This window comes from Phalacrocorax carbo, chromosome 23 (assembly GCF_963921805.1).
Source record: "Phalacrocorax carbo chromosome 23, bPhaCar2.1, whole genome shotgun sequence".
NCBI classification, from domain to species: domain Eukaryota; kingdom Metazoa; phylum Chordata; class Aves; order Suliformes; family Phalacrocoracidae; genus Phalacrocorax; species Phalacrocorax carbo.
Window position 1 is genome coordinate 513,884 of NC_087535.1, and position 12,537 is coordinate 526,420.

At 63.7% G+C, this 12,537-nt stretch overlaps 1 protein-coding gene across 2 annotated transcripts in view; it reads left to right on the forward strand.

Moving 5' to 3' along the window:
* The first annotated feature begins 206 nt into the window (after positions 1–206).
* KIF21B (kinesin family member 21B) overlaps positions 207–12,537 on the forward strand; it is a 41,924-nt gene continuing 29,593 nt past the window's right edge. For both annotated transcript variants that reach the window (XM_064471810.1, XM_064471811.1), the window contains exon 1: positions 207–309. In XM_064471810.1, coding sequence (XP_064327880.1) covers positions 272–309 — 38 coding nt within the window. In that variant the 5' untranslated portion in view covers positions 207–271. The remainder of the gene's footprint in view (positions 310–12,537) is intronic.

Genomic DNA, 12,537 nt, shown 5'->3' on the forward strand with positions numbered 1-12,537 from the left:
CAGCCCGGTACAGCCCCGCACAGCCCCGCACAGCCCCGCACAGCCCCGGCAGGGGCCGAAGGGTGAGGGAGTCTCTGCGTGTCACTGTCTCTCCGAGCGCGCGCCCTCTCCCCGCGTGTCCGCGTGTGGGCGGTGCCGCTGCAGGGGCGTGTCCCCCGCTCCCGCCCCGCCCCCGGCACCTGGGCCCGCCCCCTGCCCCTCCCCTCCCCCCGCGGATGCTGGCGGGCGGCGGCGGTGCGGGGTGGGGGTGGCGGTGCGAGGCACCGGGGCCATGGCGGCCCCGGACAGCTGCGTCAAGGTGGCCGTGAGGTGAGTGCGGGGTGGGGGGCGGGCGCGTCCCCGGGGGGCGCAGGGAGTTCGGGGCGCCCGGGACCCCGCTGCCCGCCGGCGCGTCGGGGGCTGCAGCTGCGTGTGCGGGGGGGCATGCCCATCCCCGGGGCGGTGAGCCCCCCCCCCACCGAGTCGGGTTCCCCCCCCCCCCCATCCTCCCGGCCTCCGTTATCCGCCCCACGCCCCCCACCCCGCACCGTTTCGCTGCTGCCTCCCCCCCTCGCCCCACCCCCTCCTCCGCCGCGCAGCCCCACGGCGCCCACTGCGCCTCCCATCCCGGGGTTGGGGGGAGAGGCCGGGGACCCCCTGGCCCTTCACCTGGAGCGCTGGCTGTCGCCCAGCCTTTGCAGCTCGGCAGCTCCTGGCTACGTCGCGGGTGGATTTTGCCCCCGGTGGTGTCAGGCAAGATGTTGGGGGAGGGGTCCCTGCTTCCCCCCCCCAGGTGGCAGGGAGCGATGCGGCATCTCGGTGTCCTTTGTGCTGGCTCCGCGCTGGGAACAACGCGCCTTCCCGATCGTGCACCTCCATAAAGGAGCTGCCGGCGGCGCCCCGTTCCTGGGGGGGCTCGGGGGGAGCCGGGCCGGGCGGCAGCCGGCGGGGCAGCCCACGCATCGCCCGCAGAGCCGCGCGGGGGCGGGTGAAACCGGGGGGCTCTTTGTTAGCGCCGTGCCAGGCTGGGTGCATTCTGTGCACAGCCGCTGGGGTCCCGCACACCGGCCTCCGTGTGCTTCTCTCTGCCCCGAGAGGAGGAAGGAGCCCCCGGGGGAGGAGGGGGTACGAGCCCCGCCAAAGGCGGACCCGGTCGGCTGTCACGGCCGGAGCTGCCGTCCCGCGTGGGGAAGGGGCCGGCCGTGCCCGCGCGGACACGCGTGAGTCCGGCCGGGGCCTCGGCGCCCCGAGCCTCTGTGCAGAGTGTCGGGGTGAACCTGGGCGAGGGGAGGATCGGGCCCCCCGCGGGGCACGGCTCCCAGCCCCACGTGGTGACACCGCCCTCCCCGTCCAGCTGTGCCCGCCTCGTCTCCCACCGTGGGGTGCGGGGTCACCCTGGGGAGGGCAGGGCGCGTGGTGTCTGCCCGCCCGCACCCCCGACGGCACGCGGAGGCTGGGGTGCCGATGGCAGTCTGCGTCAGTCCTCGGAGGAGGATTTGCAGGGCACTGCCCTGGCTGGTCCCTGCCTGCCTGGTCAGAGGGAGAGCACAAAAGATGCTGGGTGCAGCATCAGTGATGGAGGGAGAAAGGATGGGTGTGGGGCTGCGCGCACTGCTGCATGCGTGCATGGCTGTGTGCGTGTGCACGCGTGTGCGTGCACCAGGACGCCTCCCAGCCCTGCCTGCTGGTCCAGTCGTCCTGTCTTGGAAGCAGATTCTCTGCCTTGCGCCATTCAAGAGGCTCAGAATTGGGGCCAGGCTGTGGTCTTAAAGGCTGGAGGAGCTGCAGGGGCAGTGACAGCATCCCCCTTGTGTGGATGCTGCTGGGGTGCCTGCACAGGGCAGGGCTGGGCTGTGCCAAGGCTGGGGTGTCCATGCCAGGCCACTGACCCAGGAACTGAGAGATGCCGGTGGCTGCGCACAGAGATTTCCTGCTGGCTGAACTTTTCTCATCCTCCATCCTGCATTTCTCTTGGGATGAAGCTTTTTAACAAAGGCCCAGCTCAAGGCTGGGGTCCCTTTTGCCCAGGAGATGGAGCGGGTGCTGCTGGGGATGGGAGGTGTGGAGTCATTGCTGCTGGGCTCTTCCCACCGAATCCCTTTGGCCCCTGCCAGCGACGGGGTTCAGGGCTGGCCAGTGCATGGGGAGGGGATCGTGACCGGGAGGTGACTTGAGTATGCAGCATTGCAGTGGGGCTGGGGCATCCATGGCGAGGATCCGGGGAGCAAGGGGAGGCCCAACTCTCTCCTACCCGCCCCGTGAGAGGGCAAGTGGGCGTCCCACTTGATACAGCCGATGGGTGCTGGGTGGCTGGGGTGATGCAGGGATGAAGGTGAGCTGGCAGGACAAAGGAGGGCTGGGAGCCGGCAGGACAAAGGAGGAGGGCTGGGAGAAAGGAGGCTGCGAGACAAAGGGGGCAGGTTGCAGCGCTGTGCGGGAAGGTGGCTCCTGAGGCTGGGCTGAGCGCGCAAGGGCCGAGCTGCTCTCCCTGTGGACCATCTGTCTTCTCTGCCAAAGCAGTCCCAGGGGCTGGTGATGGGTCCCCTCCTTCCCTGAGTCAGGAGCAGAGCAAGGTTTTCCTTTGTGAGCATCCGTGACAACCCACCAGTGGAGCAGCTGGGCTGTGGGAGTCTCCAAGACCCCCCATCCTCTGAGCAAACCTGCCAGCAGATCCCACCTCCCTTGGCCATCAGAGCATGGAGGAGGTTGCATGCCTCTGGGGTGCAGCAGGACACAGATCAAAGCTCCCATTTTGTCCCTTTATAATAACATGAACGTGCCAGCTGTGCCATTTCTCTGGGGTCTGTGCGTCCGTGCTGCTGGTGGAAGTGAGTTGTGACCTGGGGAAGGGCTGGGGACATTGGGAAGCGACGGGGACTTTGGAGGAAGGCGCCATGTGCTGCTGGGGTTAAATTGCTGGGTTATGGGGATGGTCCAGTCGACATCAAGAGGTGCTGCAGCTGCTGGGACCTGTCTCTGAGTCCTCACAGAGCCCTCAGGGTGGGAGGAGTGGGGACAGATGAGCTGGAGTGGTGGGGCTGTGCTGTCCTTGGGGGTGACACCGGTTGTTGCTGGTTCTCCTGGCCTGGCAGGAGGAGGCAGAAGAGATGCTGTGATGTTTCACTGTCAACTTCACACGTTCCCATCTTCCCTTTGGGAGACCCCCGGCTGCCCCACTGGGGGTCCAAAGGACCTGGGTGCTGAGCCGCTCGTTAGCGCACAGCAGTGTTCTTTAGGCTTCCTGCATGCCAGGGGTGAAATGGCTGGTATTGTCACTGAAATCTGCTGCAGCGCTGCTGTCAGCAGAGGGAAATGCAGGCCCAGCAGCTGCTCCTTGCCCAGAGGCTGATTTGTACCTGCACCTTGAACCTGCAGCTCAGACCTGCAGCCTCTGTGAGGGCAGGGCTGGATCCTGCACCAGCTCCTGCCCCGCCTGCAGGCAGGGTCTGCCTTCACTTGCCCATCAGCATTAAGCCTGGCATGTCACTTCGTGGGTGCGTCTGAGCTTGCCAGCTCCGGCGGATGCCCCTGGGGAGGAAGCGATGGGGCCGAGCTGCCGGGGGCGGTCCGGCTGGGTGCCCGTGCACTGGTGTAACGGTCTCAGCTGAAAAACTGCTGCCCACTGCGATGGTGCTGCGGGGGGCTGCCTGGTGCCCTCGCTCCTTGCTTCTGGGGGGGGGCGTTCCTCAGAGACTGGGGAAGGCAACAACTGTCATTTCCTTCTGTAGGTGACCTTCAAAGGGGTGGCTGCGATGCAGCCAGCTCAGCAGCTCCCTGCTCGTACCCTCCATCGGCAGCACAGCCCTCAGACTGAGGCTTGTGCCTCCCCTCGAGCCTCAGCAGCACCCCTCCCTGCAGCACCCTCACAGTCAAGTGCTGCTGGCTCTTGCAGCCACAGTGTGCGGGTGTGCAGCAGGGAGAGCGGGACTGGCTGTGCTGGTTGCAGGAGGTGGAGCCCAGCCCCACTGCTCGCATGTGGTTTTGCTGTGTCAGGAACGGTTGATGGCACGTATTGACCCAGAGGCCATTAACATCCTTGGCCTGGGAGGCCTGAGAAGCCAGGCTGGCTGCTGAAATGCTCCCTGCAGGCACTTTCAAACTGCCCAGCTTAATGGAGAGAAAGCCCTGTGCCAGAGCTGCCCGAGGCACCCGAGCACGCTGGGCCGGCTGCAGAGACTCAGGAAACGGAGCTTGTGAAATTGGGGAAGGAAGCTGAGTCGGATTTCAAGTTTATTTAAACCCTGCAACCTCCAGTGCTCTGCTGCTCTCATAAACACTCCTGCCGTGATGCTCTGTGCTCCACGCAGGCGGCTCAGTGCTGGCTGTCTCCTGAGCTGGGGAGCTGCTCCCACCTCCGCCCCAGGAAGGGGGACGGGATGTGCCCCTCGGGACAGACCAGGCCAGACTCCCGTGGCCATCGCCATGTGCCCTGGAGGGCCTCGGCCCCGTGGGAGCGTGCTGGCAAAGGCCACGTGCTGGCATCAGCTGGGATCCTGGTGCCTGTGCTGCCACCTGGCCGGGGCTCCTCTGCCTGATGGGTGGTTTTGTGAATCCAAAGCCTCTGGGACCAGCTGGGGTCAGTCCCCGAGGAGGTGGAGTTGTCGTAGCCCTTCCAAACCAGCTTCTCCCGGGGCAGTTTTGGGTCCGGATGGAGGTGGTGTGAGCACGACTTGTGCTACAGCAGCGTGCATGCTGCCGAGGGGCTCCAGCACGGGAAGGGGTGGTACGGCCTGGTACCCGCTGCCCACCATCACCCTGGTGCCGCTGCGGCTCTGAGCCCCTTCGGTGTGATCCCAGGGGACTCTGCAGAGGGGCTCCTGGGACACTGTCCTGCCGGATCTGGGCTGGTGTTGGGCTGGTTTTGCTCAAATGCCACAGGTTTGTTCAGGGGAGAGATGAGGGAAACCCACCCCACTGCATGTGAAGGTGGGGGGACAGCCCATCGCAGTGCAGCGGCACAGCCCGGCCCTGGGGCGCCCCATCTCCCATCTGCAGGGGCTGGGGGCCCCGGCAAGCAGCCCTCATCCCAGGAAGGTAATTTGTCCGGAGGCTGCTGTAGCCTGGGGGTGCTGGGCAGGCAGAGCACCAGCGTGGGCACCCCCAGCTGCTTTCCCCATCCTTTGCCTCTACCGAGGGCAGCTCAGCCCTGGTAGTGGGGTCCTCACAGGTCCTGTGGCTGTTTTGCTGCTGTGCTGAACCCTGCATGAACATCTGCATGACAAGCTGCTGCTCTTTGGTTTCACTTTGGGGCTTCCCAGCCCTGGCGCGATGCAGGGGCATGCGTGCTCTCAACTCCCAGTGAGCAGAGTTAAATTGGCCTCCCTGGTCTGGAGAGAGATGTCTGGCGCTGTGGTGGGTGGGGGGCCACTCGGGGTCTTGGAGGGAAGTGCTGAGCCCAGGTGTGTGGGTGTGAGGGGTTTTTCCGCGCCTGGCTTCAATCAGGCATGCACTCGCTAGATTTTATAGCGGAAATGTTAGAAAGGGGATGGAGACGGTGCTGGTGTGAGGGGGGAGCAGAGCTGCACCCTGTGGTCCCACGCAGACACACCATTGCCTGCAGAGTCACTTGGAGCAAAGCAGCTTTAAGAGGCTTTTGGTGCCTGCGCCCATCAGCAAGGGATTTAAATATGTAACGCCATGAAGTCTCAGGAACTTGGGAGGCTGGAGCTGCCTCTACGCCAGAGGACAGAGCCACCTGCGGCTTTCCTGCACCAGCAGTGAAATTGGGGGCAGGAGAAAATTGCAGGAGATGAAGCCCTAAACAAAGCTGTCAGGAACATGGCTCCTGGCCCCCAGAGAGGGAACGTGATACCCCTGCGGAGCCCACTGCTAATTGAGGAGCCAGCCCCAGCCGGGCAGCTGTCACTGTTCCTGCTGGGAGCGGGGGCTGGCCCCGGTGGTCCCATGGGGCAGTTTCCTGCTGGAGGCTGTCAAAACAGTCCTTGTCGTTGGTTAAACAGCTGGCAGGTTTGGGATGTGGTGGATTGTGAGGACAGCTGCCGCCGAGCTCTGCTGCAGATCAGCACGCTGCCAGGTCACTCCCCGCCCTGGTCCGATGCTGATGGGTTTCTGCTTTGGCTTGGTGGGAGGGAAGGTGACTGGCTTCCCATCACCCCTTCCTCTCCTCCGGGCAGACCGGGAGCGGGTCCAGTGCTGCCCTGGCGTGTCCCCATGTCCCCACGACTGTGAGGCCAGGGCCGGTGGGCAGCCTCACCCCGCTTGGCATCCACCCCTCTGTCCTGCTCCATGTGGACACAACACACTCATCGTCCCCGTTTCCAAGTGAGGGCTCGGGGCTGAGCCTGAGGTCCCAGGGATCCCAGCAAAATACCTTCCCCTCCTCTGCAGCTCCCTGGGGCCAGGACATGATGGTGGAACTTTCTTGTCACAGCTTGCTGTAGCCGAGCCTGGCCTAAGCTCCCCTGTCCCCCAGCCCCCCTACCCCATGTAACCCCTCAGGGTTGTGAACACCTCCCAGCCCGTCCGCCCACGCCCGGCTGTTCTCAGTGGGTGCCTCCGTGGTGTCCTGGGGGTGGCTTAGCTGCCCTCCTCCAAGCTCGGGGTCTGGTTTCCCAGTGTCGTTGGCCCCACATCTGGGCCAGCACTGAGGGCAAAGCTCTGGAGACTGGCACTGGGGCAGCCCGAGGGGCATTCCTGCACCGGTCTGCTCCTCCCCAGGGTTGAAAGATTTAATACAGGTCTTTCTGCCCCCCTGTCCCTGGGCTTTGCTGCAGCCAGGGCCCTGCAGGCTCTCAGCTCTCAGGCTCTCCCACTGCTGCTGAGCTGGTGGTTTCGTGGCTATTCCTGTGCAGTGGGAGGGGAGCAGGGGCCCTGCTGGGGTGTGTGTCAAGTCGTGTGTACTGCCACACGTGTGTTTCTTGGCGCTGCTCCCCCACCTGGTGTTTTGCACCCCTTTGCAGGTCACTGTCCTGGGTTTGTCATTTGCAAACATCCTTGTGGTGTTTCCCAGCCTCTCTTGGGCCGGCCCAGCACAGAGCTGATGGCATTGCCAGTTGCCTATGGGGGTGCAGGAGGAGTCCAGGCAGATTCTAAACTCGGTTTGTGCCTGCTCCCCTCTAGGCTGGGTAAAGCACGATCCCATCCTTCCCCCGGGCCCTGCTGGTCTCTCCCCATTGCCTTGGGCTGGATGTCTGTGGGTGCTGGGTCCCGGTGCAGGCAGCACATCCCTTGTCCCCAGCCCGCGGTGGGCCTTGGTGCAGAGCAGATGGCACGGCTCAGCGCCGGTGTGCTCCTGCCAGGGCTAATGAGCAGCACATGGCAGCTGCCAAGGCCTGATTTAAAGGTTTCCCTAAGCCTGGGAAAGCCTGGAGCAGGAGAATTACGGGGGTGCAAAGCAGCAGGGTTTGCCCCACAGGGGAGCAGGCTGGGCAGATGGGCACAGCCAGCACATCCATGCGGAGGGTCTGTATCAGCGTCGCTTCCTCGGGAGATGGATGCGGGGCGGAGGCGTGTCCAGCACGCCTACACGCACACCCCAGCTCTGTGGGGACCTGCCTGTCCCCAGACTGCCTGGTTCTGTGGCCGGGTGGGGACCCAGCAGCCAGCGAGCTCCGTCTTGCCCCTGGTGCGTGTCCAGCTGTGCTGGCCATGGCACCCTCTGCTTTGGCGGTGTTTGGAGCACAGGCAGCGATCGCCTGGTGCGGGTGGCTCTGCAGGCAGGCTAAGCCTGGTGCTTTCCTGTGTTGTGCTCGCTCCTGCAAGGAGGTGGTTTGCTATATCTTTTAATTGGAGCATTTGCTGACCAGACCTGACAGTCCCCAGGGAGCCTGATTCAATTTTCTCTGATTGCTGAGCCGCTTCCCTGCTGCAGTAATTAAATGCTTAACTTTGTCTTGATTTGGGTCCAAAGCAACCTGTGTGCAAACAGCCAGCCCTTGGCAGCCAGGCCTCTCCTGGGACCCTGTGCTCCGGGGGGGAATGGAGCCGGGGGCATCCCTTCCCAGGCAAGGGGGCAGATCTCCCCACTGGATCAAGCCAAACTGAGCTGAGGCCTGGGGACCCCCACTGTGCTGGCGAGGGCGGGCAGCCCCACACTTGCTGTGCTGGCCTGGAGGTGAGGGAAGCCCTGGAGCACTTTGCTCTGATCTTACCCTGGTGATGCTGGCAGCACCCGCTGCCTGGGGAGCTGCTTGGGCAGGTTGAGGGTCCCATACGCTGCCATGCTGCACCCCATGTGCCACATGCTGTCTTGCCTGTTGGATTGGCAAGGCCCGTGGTGTCCTTGACCCATAGGATGTCCTAGGGGAACATGGCACAATGTTAGCGCTGCTGTCCTCCTGGCTGTCCCATGCTGCTGGGTGGGATCACGGGGCACCAGCGAAGCATGGAGGGCAGGTTTGGGGCAGAGGAGAGCAAAGCATGGGGGGAGCAGAGGCGGTAGCGAGGCTGGCGGATGGGCTACGTGCGAGTCTGGGCTGTCTGGCTGTCCTGCAGCGCCGATGCTGGGGTGGCTGGAGGGAGCGTGAGCACGGCAAACGCAGGTGATGCAGGGAGCAGGGCAAAAACGGGCTATGTGGGGATGGGAGGGGGGTGAACGCAAGGTCGTGTGGGGAGGGGAAGTAGGGCAAATGCAGGCAATGTGGGGACAAGAGCAGGGTGAACGCAGGTGATGCAGGGAGCAGGGATGGGAGCAGCATGAATGCAGGCAATGTGGGGAGCGGAGCCAGGCCCTGCCCGGGCTTGCCCAGCCTGCCTGCCTTGGCAGGCACATGTCTGCAGCAGCCGGGCTGCGCAGCTGGTTGGGATCGGCCACCTCCGACCTGTGCCAGCCCACACTGGCAGAGGTGCCCGCAGCCGGGCGGGGGGCAGTGCCCCAGCCCCTCACCTGGTGCCCGAGCTGTCAGTATTGCAGCGGGCAGCCTTGCCCCTCTGGAGACAGGATGGGCAAAAGCAAGTGGCTCTGAGCCTCCAGGGCCTGGCACAGAAAGGGAAAATGGCATGGAGCTTTTCCACCTGCTGTTCCCTGGCTCTCTGGCTCTGCTCCCTGGGAAACCAGCCCTGCCTGGCTGGGCAGCCTCCTCGGCTCCGGCCTCGGGAGGGGGGAGGAATGGCTCCTTGCAGGGGTCCGCAGGCAGCCACCCTGCCTCCCAGAGGGGTCCCGGAGGGACAGGAGCTCTGTGCTGCAGCCGGGGCAGGCTCTGCCCATCCTCAGCTGCAAGGTTTTAAAGAGCAGCGAAAGGCAGCTGCAGCGCCAGGGGGGTCACCCGCACCCCCAGTCTGGAGCGGCTGCCCTGCAGCCCCCTGCCAGCACTGAGAAAGGGTGAGTGGGTGTGTGCCTGGCCTCCCTGGGGAGCCCCTGTTTGAGGTGGATGATGCGGGGTGATGGGTCGGGGGGAGGCTGGGTCCCCTCTGCCCCCATGCCCATGCTCTCCTGCCGGGCTGTGCCCAGAGGGGTGGCCGTCCGGCCCCAGGGGTGGCTGCGTCTCAGCAGGTTGGTGCAGCTGGGGGGGACCTCGGCACGTGTCTGGCTGTGAGGGCAAGCAGTTTGATGTGTGGGGGTGTCGTGGCTGTCACTGTGGGCAGGAGGGCTACAGGAGTGTGCTGCCACAGCTTTGGCAAAGTGCTGGGGGCCAAAGGATCTTCTGGAGCCCCTTGGGGTTGCCATAGCGGTGGCTTGGGAGGGGGGAAACTGAGGTAGCCAGGTGAGGAGGCAGGGGGATACAAGGACATGAACCCAGCAGTCCATGTCAGCCAAATGGTGCCTTCCTGTGCAAGGAAACAGCCTCCCTTCCGTGCACAGGGGGAGCAGGGTGGTGTCTGCTGGTGGGTGCAGCCCTGACATGGGGATACTGGCTGTGCCCAGTGTGGCGAACCCCATCCCCTCCACTGGTTGCAGGGCTTGACATGCAGGGATTGGCAGGTGTCTCCCCAGGGGGGCTGCTCCTGCTGGGGTGGAAGGGACCCCCAAGCTGACCCTACGAGATGCCCATCCAGCGCTTGGCTTCCAGCCTGGCTTGGCTCCCCCCTGACCAAACGCTGGCATAGGGCAGCGGCGCTCAACAACTCCGCCTTTGTGCTTGCTGCTGAGCACACCCATGCGCACGCCAAAGCTCCCTGCCCCTCGGGGTGCGGGACCCGCTCCCCCCTTCCTCCCAGATGCTCGGTCAACCTGGCAGCCCAGCCGTGGAGACAGCGCTTTCACAGCCTGCCAACCCGGCAGGGAGGGGAAGGAGAGCGATGGAGAGGCTCCCAGCCAAGGTCCCCTTTGTGTTCCTGTGCGGCTGCAGGCTCTCCCTGGCACACAGGCTGCTTGTGCTGCTGGGTTTGGATGCTGATGCTGGAGCAGGCAGGCTCCTGCCGAGCTGTCTGTCATCACCCCAGTGAGAGCTGCCGGTTTGGGAAGGAGCGCCCTCCACCCCTGCCTGCGCCTCTGTCTCTGTGCGTCCGTCTGTCTCCCAACCCCATGTGTTGGATGTCCGGGGCTGGGAAACGGCCAGGTTTGTTTGGCAGGAGCACTTGGCCAGACCATGCAGCCTTGTCCTGGGCGCTTGGTCCCTTGTCACTGTCCCTTTGCAGTGAGCTGAGCGTGGCGGGGCCAGAGGTGGTGGCTGGGCTCATATGGGTCCTGCCCCACCTCTCCTTCCTGGGTGTGTTGCCTGGTTTATCAACATGGGTGGGAGGGAGACGGGGCTGGTGCTGATCATCTCGCTGGCCCCAGGACAGCCTGTGTCCTCCCTGAGCAGGAGAAGCAGCCACCTGTGTCAGCATGGCACAGCCGGGCACAGGCTGCCCAGCGGAGCTGGGGCTCTGGTCCGCTCCTGCCTGAGCTTGGGGGTGGTGAGTCAGCACCCCATTGCTTAAGTGCTCATTTATTTTGGTTGCTGCTTAGCAGATAAGTCCCTAATTGCCAAATAACCATAGAAGCCCGTGCCATGGGCTCCCAGGAGCTTAGCCAGGCTCTTTGTGGGTGTCCCAGCTCTTTAGGACAGGGCACCCTGGCGTGTTTGGCTCTGCAATGGGTATTGGTGCTGGGCACAAGCTGTCCTCCTGGCTGGTGGCCCGTGACCAGGTGCAGAGCAGGCTAGCTGGCTGTGTCCAGGAGCAGGTGAGGGAGAAGCTCCATCGTCCCACAGGTTGGGCCCTGACAGCATCACACCCAGTTCTTGCAGACCCATGGACAGACAGGACATGGGCAGCATGTCATTTGGTAGAGGCTGGGACAAGGAGTGCCAGAAGGCGCCCAGACAGTGACTTTATGACCACTGAAGCTGCTGATCTCTGTTGCAGAGCAGGGAGGATGAGGCAGAGTGCAGCAAGTGCTGCCATCTCCCCCAATGTTACCTGGTGGGGTTGAGGACAGGGCCAAGGAGAGGGCCTGTGCTGGCTCTGCAGATGCTTATGTCATGTTTGAAGAGGTATTGTGGTGCCTAGGCATGACCTGAACTACACATGAGCGCCTGCCTGGCCTGACCAGGCTCTCGTGTTGCCCAGTGCCTGGCAGGGTATTGTTCCACCTGGGAGGGCAGGGATGGGACCCCCAGGTGTTGGAGAGCTGGGACAGTTGAACATGAGGGAGCAGGAAAAGCAGCTGCACTGATCTAGAGAAACTCTCTTGGTGGCCACATAAATCTCCTGTGATGCTGGGCGGCATCTCTGCACCATCCCATGCGGGGCTGTGGCTGCTGGTGCTTGTCCCTGCTCCCCTGCTCTGGTCGTCCAGCTCTTGCAGTGGGATTCCGTGGTATTTGCACACCAGCGGGCAGCAGCTCCCAAGGACATCCCTGGGTGATGCTTGGCTGATTGCCTGGAGAGCAAGAACCTCCTGGGGGGTTCTCACATCTCCAGTCAACCTGCGGAGACAGGATGGCACGGGGGAGCAAGCTGAGGGCTGGGTCCCATCCAGCCCCTGCAGATCCCCTGGCTGCGAGAGCCAGGGCGAGTGACGGGGTCCCTCGGGTGGTCAGAGTTGGCTGGGCAGTGACTTCTGGGGGGGAGAGGGAGTGGGGCAGACACTGGTGCTGGCATGCGGACGGCTGGAACAGCCCAGCATGGCCAGGCTCAAGGTAGGTCCCCAAATGCCCTATGACAAATTCCTGTGCGCACACCCCTCCAACACAGCTGCTCGTCCTCTCTTCCAAACCCACGTGCACATATTTAATCACCTAGGGGGAGCGGGGGGGGGGGGGGGGGGAAGAAAGAAATCTTTTGCTGAAAACCCTGTTCTCATTTTTCCTGAGAGGAAAAAAAATTTCCAAAAATACCCGGATTCCTCTTTGATGCTCTGCTCGTTTCCCCGGGACACTGTTGCTGTGCATGTCTGGCGTGGGGGCAGGGGGAGTGCATCATGTTGGACAAAAAGTAATTAAAGCTGGGGTTCATTTTCCTGGAGGAAGGTGACGGGAGCAAGTCTAGAGTTGAGCACATCAGAAGCTGCTTTCTTTTGTGGCTGCTGAGCTAAATATACCCACAGACGCACATAGCTGTTCCCACGTTAGCGGCGCAGGCTCCCGGCGGGGTGAGCATGGTGCTGGTGCTGCCTGACGCCCTGTCCCCGCGAACACAGCAGGTTTTGGCTCTCGGGGATGTGCTTGCCACCGG